We start from the raw sequence: 10,340 nt of genomic DNA on the forward strand, positions 1-10,340 counted from the left end.
ATTAGTAAGGCATAATTTGAGTTCCATTTAAGATAAATAAAAGATTTCTAATATTTACTTTCTACAACCCAATGAATCATCTTTGACACCAGGCTTTTAAAGACCATCAACTGTAGACAATGGGAAGGAACTGAGGTTTTTAACCTGTATACCAACTTGAGTAGAGCCTAGTTATAAGAAAACCACTCTGGTGCCACTGTAGAAAATAAAGGGAAAGGCAGAGAATCTGGATGTGAAAAGATCAGTTAAGAGGCTAAGACATTGGGAGGAAGACATACAGTTCCCTGGAGACAAAGGAGAAGGAACAGACTGAAGAGAAATTTAGGAGGTAGAACTGAAAGGGCTTAGGGACTGCCTACAGTATGAGGGGGCGAAGAGAAGACAAAAATTAATGCTCAGATTTCTAGATGGGTTATCCAGTAGACAGCAGCCACTGAATGTGGGTTGGGAGAGGCCAGAAGAAAAGAAGGTATGAATAATGCATTAATGTAGGGACTTCCAGGCAAGATACCTCTGGGCTATCCAGGTAGTATTTGGAACACAGGTCTGGAGTTCAGTAGAAAGGGCAAAGCAGGAGATACAGATTATAGATTTGGAGAGAAGGAGATGGCCAAAATAAAGGTGGTTCATGAAACTATGAGAACAAAAATGCTCCAGGATAGTGTTTAAAGAAAAGTAAAGTGAGGACAGAATCCTGGGAAACAGAAACATTTAAGGGGCAAAGGAAGATGGCCCAGTAAAAGGAGACCGAGGAATAGAAGGTAGAGGGCAATGGGAGGTCCTGAAAAAACTGATGATGCAAAAATCAAGAGATAAGAAGTGTAAAGAGTCATGTGCTGCAGGGAGGTGCACTGGGTGGGATTCAGAAACCCGTGGACTTGGTAATGAGCTTTGTGCTAATTTTAATGAGAACAGTTTCAAAACAGTAGCTGTTATGGTGAGTAGGGAACTGTATGTCAAGAGAAAGGATAAATTATTTGGTTGTAGTTCACCTCTTCCCTCCATCTCAACACTCAGTCAAAATATACCTCCCCTAAAAAAATAACTTACCAAATATACAGCTTCATTGTAATTGTTTGCTTTCAAAGATTCTTTAAGTTGACGAATCATGGCTTCTACAAATTCTCCACCAAAGTTGTAATTCCTGGCATTCAGCAGTCCGACTAATGTTGTATAAATTGTCAACTTCTCAGGTAACAGACGCGCACTGATTTGAGAACCCAGTACAACAAGAAAACCCCAAAACAATAGCATTATGTTAGGTTGCTGAATTTTGTAATATAAAAAACCTTTTATCATTTTATTAACTTTGGAACAGGATTACTTTGAGCTGTTTTTAAAACTACTTCAACATAAATATTGAGAAGAGTTGCAGACGTGGCCCCCATAATTTTTCATTTTTAATTATCCCAAGAGTTAAAAAGTAAAACACTCTTATTGTGAAGTTATCCAACTGAAATAAATAAAACTAATGCGAGACCAGTGTTAGTCCAATATGTTCAGAGGAACTGGATAGGAGTTCTACAAAAAATTGTTTCCACGGTAAAATATCTAGGAAATGCTGGGTGAAAGAAATTTCTTTAATGCAGAATCATTAATGGGGAGATGGAGCATTTTAAACTTAGCTAACCAAATGTCATAAAATCAAGATTCCACTTTGAGAAACACTATTCTGGTTGCTTAGAAAAACTTCAGAACTAAAACTAGTTCAATTAAGTTTCTATCAGTTAAATTGCTGAATTTTCAACATGATACTCTGATGTAGCAAGGTTTCTTTACACTCCAGTTTGCTTACTCCAAGTGCGTTAATTTTCATTAAAATTATCTGAAAAGTATGAGATGACTACAGTCATAAACCTTAAAAAAAAGCAAATATTGCTTCCTAATTTAGGCAGCCTTTAGAAATTAGCTCAAAAAGAAAAGCAAATAGAAATTCATGATCATTCAGATTCTCATATACTTTTTCTGTTTTCTCAAGGTACCTCGTAGAGTATTAGGAGTAATAGGTTTTATAAAGATATTTGCATTGACAATATTCCCCCCCACCCCAAACCATGGTTCCATCAGAGTTTAAGCATAAATCTACTCCATTCTAATAAATGCTTCCAAAATAGAAGACCTCTTATGGATAACAGCAAAATGATATTTCTTAGTAGTTTCTTAGTCATATTCAGGATATGTCTTCCTGAATATTAACTGAATTCCTTTTAAAAATTGTAACCTAAATTCTGTACTTTGAGGTTAAAATGAAATCTACCAATGGTTTCAATTTGTATGGACATTTTTAAATTTCAAAAGTGAGCTTAAGCATTAAAAAACATTATTTTAAAATAATTGAAATGACAACTTAAAAGTCACCTTCATAATTTAAAAATACCTAATAGATAAATTTATAATTTAATGTAAAGTACAAAGATCCCTTTATCCAGAAGTTATAGCTACTTCTTTGGGCATTCAATTCAGAGTGATCAATGACTGAGAGATGAAAAAGTCTAGATTGCTAATTCCACTAATGGAAGAGAATGTTTCATGATTCCATGTGAGACTTTTCCCACTTTAATTTCCTAACAAATTAAATGCTGATACTTGTTCCAGCTAACCTAACTCAGAAAGATTATGTCTATTAATAGCTTCAAAAGCCTCTTCCTGGACATAGTTCCATAGTGTAGCAGTTAGCATGTCTGCTTTACACGAAGAAGGTCCTGGGTTCACACCCCAGTGGAGCCACCGTCCGTGGTCTACAGCCATGCCATCCTGAACAAGCCCAATGGCTGATCTCGGAAGCTAAGCAGGGTCGGGCCTGGTTGGGAGGCCACCTAGGAAGACCAGGTGCCATCTTCCAAGAAAGGCTATTACTTGAGTGACCAGTTCTCAAATGTTTTTGGTACTACTGGTTAAAAATATAAGTTAAATTCTATTCTACTATATATATATTTAAATGTATGTGCATAAAATAAAATCTCTGAAATGTGAACATGCCTACTTTCTCACTTAAAAATAGTCAATTTGAATGATTCTAAGGTTCTAAGAAACAAATGGAAAATGCTGAATTTTAGGTCTATTTCTAAGAAAGAGTTAATGAAAGGGCCAAAGGTCATTTCATTTGTACGAATTTCCTAATAGAAGGAAAGCTGATTACATATGAAACAAAAACACGTCTTTTGAACATTTCCCAAAGCATTTAAGAGTAGATAATACATTATCACCTGGATTCATAAATCTTTTGCATACATACACTGTACAAAGAAGTCTTAAGATCTTGCTCTTGTAGTTAGGAAGATCAGCTTCCAAAACACCAGCCAAGCCTTCCAGGTTGCTCTCCAAAGAGCAGGCACTCTGTAGAGGACAGCATATTAAATATGTGTCAAGTACTCAGCAATTCGTGAATTAAAATTTTCTAGGTAATCATAAAAAAAGTTAAAGCCTTACATGCATAAGGCACTAAGACAGATTTAGTATAAATCAATTCAGGTAGTTATTGTTTTTTAGATACCCATAAAAAGAGAATGGAAGAAATTTAAAAAGTAAGCGGTCTACAAAAACAGAATAAGTATTATACATAACATAATGGGCTCTATTCTCTAATTCATTTACTATATGACTCTGAGCAAACTTCCTCAAGTATCCACGATTTGTTTGGCTCTTCATTTATAAACTGAGAGAACTATTCAATAAGATCTCTTTTAAGACTCATATTCCATAAAAAGTACTAAAAACATTTCTCAATTATCTGTATTCCAAGGGTTTTAATATGCATTTCCTTTGGGATACAGATGCATGGCCATATAAACTTTGCCTAAAACAGATCAAGTTTTCAGTTGATGAAATTCATAAAAGCACAGTCGACTTTACAACTCTAAACTCATCATAATCTGTGTCTATTTTGGTGCATACCTTTTCTCCTACTTTGCATATTAAAGATTCCAAATGATCTTCAGTTTCATTTGCATCAGAGGTCTTTCTCCTTTTGTGAGGCTGTCCTCCTGTTTCAACAATGTAAAAAAATAACGTTACATGATAAATCCCGTCGTAAATTTTATTTAAAATAAATTTATTTTATTTTTTAATGCTATAATCTCTTTTCTACCAGAAGCCCTACTTTTTACACATAGTAGAAGCTCTTAACTGACCCTCCACTTCTCAGACTCGGCTGGATTAACCAACAGTCTCCATATTCAGGGCCACGATAGTAACTCCAGGAGGCATTACTTATGTTAAATTTTGTGAGAACTCAAATTTAAAGAATGGGAGTAGCAGTCAGTACATGATGTTACAGAGTTTTATCTGCTAGTGGTTAGCCTCGTAAAACTATATGAATGAAGCAGCCCTGTCCATTTCTGTGGACAGACAGGAATGGTGCTACCCACTAGCAGATAGAACACTCTGTAACATCATGTACTGCTACTCACATTCTTTAAACTTGAGTTGTTTACTGTTCCTTAGTTGCTAGCAGTACTCATTATTGTAATAATGAAAATTATTATGTAAGCTGAAAATATATGGGTGCAAAACCAAGGTGAATGATTTGGAAAGACTTGATTAGAAAACAAAGTTTTTGTATCAGGTATGAAGAGGAAAACTTCAAAAGATGGCAAAAGGAGCATAAAACATTAGGATTCCTCACTAGCTTTACAAGTGTCTGAGCTCTTAACTCTTCAACTAATAGTTCTACTTCTGTAGATCACATAGCACTACGGTATATTTATTCCAAGCAATGGGAATTAAACCAGCAGACATATACTCAAAGAACAGTCTTCGGCACCATACCAAATAATTGATGGGAAAACAGTAGATGTTTTATGATGCTAAAGAAGTCAAGTTGAATGAAATTGTGCCACAAATCACAACTGGACTGTATTACTCATACACTTGCTGTTAATGATTTCTTACTATTTTGTTTCACAGCACTTGGCTATTCTAAGCCTGGGGTGTTAAAAGTTGCTCCAGTGACAGAAATGATCTTCATGTACCACTTGCACCTATGCTGAATAAAATCAATCTATTGCTATCCAAGTAGAACCTGATGAAAGTATCATAAAAGGCCACAAGGTAAAGCACTCTGTGCTTTGACTCCCCAATCTCTTAATTATGATCTGGTTTAAAACTGAATATAGTTTTGAAGGGATAATGCCACAAAAAAATAAAACGTGTACAGTGTGACAGCTGAGATATATTCTTGGAGATACTTACCCATATAAAGTTGTGGACGTGTATGACACAGTTGGATCAGTGACCTTGGTTCTTAAGTACAAGAGAAACCTAAGTCGCAGGATCTAATAAGGTTCCACCACCTGAAGAACCAACTTTCACACAAAGGTATTCTATTTCCAGGATTCATTCATTGAAAAAAACTGCATATTCAATGTAATATTTATATAATCTGTCAGCAAGGACATTAAAAACAGCCTTCTCTTAGAGCAGTGGTTTTCAACTGGTTGAGATTTTTCTCCCAAAGGGTCACTTGGCAATCTCTGGAGAAACGACCTGGGGAATGCTACTGGCATCTAGTAGGTATAGGCCAGGGATTCTGCTAAATATACTACATTGCACAGGACAACTCCCAACCACAAAGAATAACGCAGCCCAATGTCAATAGTGCTGATGTTGAGAAACTCTGTTCTAGAAAGCAGAATACTAACAGTGTTCTTCAGAACCTGAGTTGTTTACTGGTAAAGTTGGGAGAATGGACATGCTGAAAAACGAGCCAAATGAAAGCAGTTTGTTGTCGTTTTAAAGCCTAATCACTGCTCCCTTTTTTCTGGCCCATCTACTTTGCCAGCCTTTATTCCACAACCCGCCTCCACAACCTCCCTAATTATCCAGCTGGCTTGTCCTCATATCAGTTTGGAATCATTCCCCAGTCTTTCTCTCCTACCTCTGTAATTACCCCTGACCTATGGATGTTGCCCCTTTCCCCCTAAGAACTGGATCTCTGAAGGTGGGGTGTCTCCTCCCACAAGCTCTCAGTGTGCACCCAGGGCCTGGTGCCCCGGGGTATGGGCCATGGCTCTACCTGGGGTGTGAACCCAGGCCCTTTTGCGTGTAAAGCAGACATGCTAACCACTACACTATGGAGCCACTCCATCCCCAGTCTTTAAAGCAATCCTCCCAGGTCCTCTTGTAAGGGGAAAATGACGCTGTGGGGAAGGAAGGTAGGACTTTTGAAGAAAAACTAGAAAATTCAAGTACACGGTCCTATATCTGAATTATAACACCTCCTTCTTCTCCCCCATTTTGACTAAGACAAGTTTTGTTTGGAGAATGGAAGGAGGCACAAAGTATTAAGAGATGCCCCACTATCACCTGATATTAGAATATAAAGGGGGGCAGTTACTACAGACACAATTTGAACTCACAGACAATAACAGCATATTGAATTCAGAAGAGAACTTGGGTGAGTGTATGGGGAAGTAGAATAAGATTAATTAAGAATAAAATTTGAGGAATTAGCTGAATGTTTTCACGTACCCTCAAGAAAACATATATATGGCAGCTCCAAAGCAAGAACAGATTTTGTATTAAAATGTAACTCTGTAGAAGTTTTGCAATGTAAGTTAAAATTACATTGCCACTTTACTCAGACACCCTTGGCTAATATCGAACAGAGAAGCAAGTCTCTTTCGAACTCATCTAAAAGGATGTGAATACATCAAGTAAATTTTTCCCCTCTAAGGTGATTCTAATTTTATACAGATATGTTGTACTACATCTTATATCCTTATTTAGAATTAGGTACGCTATAAGAAGGTTTAGATTCATAAATCAAACAAGGTAAAAGAGAAAGTAATCAAAATGAACACGGTAAAGTGGAAAAGTACCTTGATCCTGGAGACTTAAAGCAGAGGTAAACATAACTTCTGAAACAAACTATACTCTATCTCCGATTACCAAATCATTTCACTTCTATTCATTTTATTTGTCTATAGTTAAGTAAAAAATGAGTCACAATATAAAGGATAAAGATCTAATTCTAAGTAGCTTAAATGGAACTAATGTGGGTTTTTGGCTAAGATGATGGACAATCTAAATACTTTCTTAAAAGAACAAAACAATGTTTTGAACAGCTATTATCCTATGCATATCTTATAACTAAAAAGCTTCAGAAATATTCTTAGAGATTCTAAGAAATAAGGTAGATTTAATGCTTGACCAGCATCCATACACATCAATTTACACTAAAGATTTCCTTTTCTTTGTCTATAAATTGACTTCTAGGTGAACTTTATTGATATAGTCTCCTGTCTCCATGGATCCTGGATACTACAGTCTCAACACAGATTTAATTTTAACATCACCCTCTATGAGCTGATCCTCTGTTCCCTCTCTGATCTTATCTCCTATACCTTTCCCCCATACTCACTCTGCTCCAGCAACACTGGCCTCCTTGCTGTTCCGTGAATAGGACAGGAATGCTCTAGACTTAAGGCCCATGTTTAGACCATTATTTTACCCCACATAGCCATCTGGTTTGCTCCCTTACCTCCTGCAAATGTCATTTTCAGTGAAGCTTTCCCTGAGCAACCTATATAGAACAGCAACTCCTCCCCCACAGCAGCCTCTACCCTCTTTACCCAGTTTTATTTTTCTCCATAACACTTACCACCGTATGATACACTATATTTTATTTGATTGTTTCCTGTTAAAGGGAGGTTCTATCTTTATATAGTCCACTGCTGTACTGCTAGGTGTTAGGGCAGTGCCTGGCACTGTTGAATATTTGTTGAAGAAATGATTATAGCTAGTCAAGCATATGGAAAGTCGTGGCAGGCAGAGATGCCAATAATCCAGAATTGCTCTGATGTAGCTATTAAAGTATGATTGTAATAATTCAGCCTATTTTAAAATAGTCTTCAATATTTAAGATTCCAGTATTTCTGATTTAAAAAATTAATAGATGTGTAACTAAAAGGAAAGTATCTAAAATATTTGATTCAGATCATCGTTTAGGGTAAACCCTATCTAATCGTTACCCAAATTGTGGCAATTCACATTAGTTCCAGATTTGGTGTAGTACCTAAGAGGAATTAAAAACTGCCCCATCCATTACTAAATCATTCACCACTGTAAACTTTGATTAACTCCTTACTTTTTTTCCCTTTACTTATTTATTGAGGTTTGTGCAAGACCCAAATGATTTAGCTGCCAGCTGGTATTAAAAGAAGCTAACTCTTAAGAAAGTTATGCTGGCATCCCGAAAACCAAAGCAAAAGTTGTATTTCTACATATTCAAATCCAATTCTCCAGGCTGCCCTCTGGAAATGTTTTCTCTCCCTTTAGGGATAGATACTTCAGAAGGAAGAAAAAGAAGTGGAGAATAGAAAGTGTGAGAAAGGCAAAGAAAATGGAAGAACTTTACAAGGCTCAAGTTCTCTAAATACCAAATGATGACTTAAAGCATATTAGCTTTTGATTAATCAAATTCAAAAGCATATGAAAACTGTATTTTCTGTGCCCCAAATGTACATTACACAAGAACCCTCCTGCATAAAAAAAACAAAAACAACAACAACAACGAAAAGCCACCCAAGCATAATAATAGCTTGTGTAGTAAAGAAAACTCTAGACTTGCATTCCCTGGTGTCTGGGCACTGCTAGCTGTGACTGCATGTTAATTACATTAAAACTCTAAACCCTTAGGTATCAGATGAGAAGGCTGGGCTAGGATATCCTCCAAGCCATGCCCTAGCAGAAATCTGATGTTTCATTGTTAAAACTAAATACAAATGATTTAGTTTTACCTACCTCTAACTGCCTCAACGTTCAAGGACAGAAAAATGTCAGAAAAAAAAAATAATCCAATTAAAGATTTTTGTTCTGTATTTTTCTTACATCATTGACATCTACCAATATCTATCACCTTAAGCATTAATATTTGATAAAATAATCATTATGAGCCACTCATTACATTTATAACTTCATTTAACCATCACAAAACCAATGAGGTATCTTAACACTTTCTATGTCGCTTCTATATTACAGACTAAGGTTTAAAAAATATAACTTGGCAAGATCGCAAAGTAAATGGTAAAGTCTAGTTTCTTACTTAAACCCTGTTTCCAAAGTCTGGCCTCTTAATCACTGTACTACTCTCTTTTCAAAGAACAATAATAATATAATTTCTCTTAGTTTCTTTTTTCGTGGATGTGTTCTTGACTGATTTTTGTTATGTAAGCATCTTCTTCTAACTAGCAAAATTATTCTCGGTTTTTGTAATGACAACACCATAATCCCCATGAGCACAACCATTCAAATGGAGATGGCAACCCCTAATCTAACTCTCTAAGGGCTCTCCTGTTTTCCAGCACCCTCTTGCGCGAGGGAAATACAATTACTGTCAGCTCAAAATCCAACATAACAACATGCATCTGTTTATTAGTGATCTCTTGGGTGTCGATAAGAGACAGATCTTTTTCCCTGCAACTGCAGCTTGAAAGAAGGCAAATCAACGATGACCGGTAGGGGAGCAGAGCTCACATTGCGATTCATCAGATCTCTCAGTCAGGCTTTGTTCCTTTCCTTCACTAATCTGCGGAGATCCCTTTTCAGGTGCAATGTGAGGGTCAAAACGAGATAATGTCACTGTCCCCAAGAGGCGGCCGCATAGACACAGGTGCTTGGCTGTGCTAAGGACCAAATCCTGAGAAGTGGTCAAAGACTCTCCCCCCCACCCCAGGCCTCCTATCGGAAACGAGTAAAAGAGCTGCGGCGAGAGGAAACGAGCTTTCCAAGAAGTCGCCCGGCCACACTCCCGCTGTGCCACCTCCCTTCCCTCCGTGGCTTCCCGAACGTTCCCAGGTGGGAAGGGCTTCCCTCGAGACCTGAAGACCTAGGCACCCACCTGGGCGCGGCCTCGGCAGCCGGGCCCAGGGCACTCACCGTCGTTTTCGTCACTGTGCCGCCGCCGCGACATGTCGCACGCCGGTGCGCTGCCAAGCCGAGATGCTGGGCGGGAAGAGCAGCAGGAACCGTCGGAACGCCGGCCGGCGCGAGGACAGCGGCGAGCCGCGCGGAGCGGCCGGCGCGCAGGCGCACTTGCTCGCGACGGCTCCCGGAAGCGTAAGGAGAGGCGGCCGGGTGGGCTCGGCCCGCTTGGCGGCGCCTAGAAGCTCTCCAGGCCGCGAGCGTCTGGTCCGTACCCTACTGGCCCCCTCTGGCTTCCGCCGCTTCTCAGTGGCTTCTCTCTCCCGCCTTTCGCTAGAAGTCCTTCCGGGGCCACGCAGATAGCCCCGCCACTTCAGCCAGCCCAAGCCCGGGTCTGCGAGTCACGCCTGGAGGCGGGCGGTCTAGAAGGGACGCTGTAGTCCCCGCCTTAATTTCAGGCCCTTTCCCGGGGCCCGCAA

At 38.7% G+C, this 10,340-nt stretch overlaps 1 protein-coding gene across 2 annotated transcripts in view; it reads right to left on the reverse strand.

Annotated features, from left to right (window-relative positions):
* The window catches only part of NCBP1 (nuclear cap binding protein subunit 1), a 35,109-nt gene extending 24,950 nt beyond the window's left edge, over positions 1-10,159 (reverse strand). Inside the window, exons 1-4 of one of the 2 annotated variants that reach the window (XM_039856147.1) lie at positions 9,877-10,159; positions 3,895-3,983; positions 3,236-3,336; positions 1,051-1,207 (exon numbers count right to left, since the gene is read on the reverse strand). In XM_039856147.1, the coding sequence (XP_039712081.1) occupies positions 1,051-1,207; positions 3,236-3,336; positions 3,895-3,983; positions 9,877-9,910 (381 nt within the window). In that variant the 5' untranslated portion in view covers positions 9,911-10,159. Of the gene's footprint in view, positions 1-1,050; positions 1,208-3,206; positions 3,337-3,894; positions 3,984-9,876 lie in introns of those variants that run through there. The other variant, XM_039856153.1, reaches the window with a different exon arrangement.
* Between the last annotated feature and the right edge of the window lie 181 nt (positions 10,160-10,340).

This window comes from Pteropus medius, unplaced genomic scaffold (assembly GCF_902729225.1).
Source record: "Pteropus medius unplaced genomic scaffold, Ma_sr-lr_union100, whole genome shotgun sequence".
NCBI lineage: Eukaryota > Metazoa > Chordata > Mammalia > Chiroptera > Pteropodidae > Pteropus > Pteropus medius.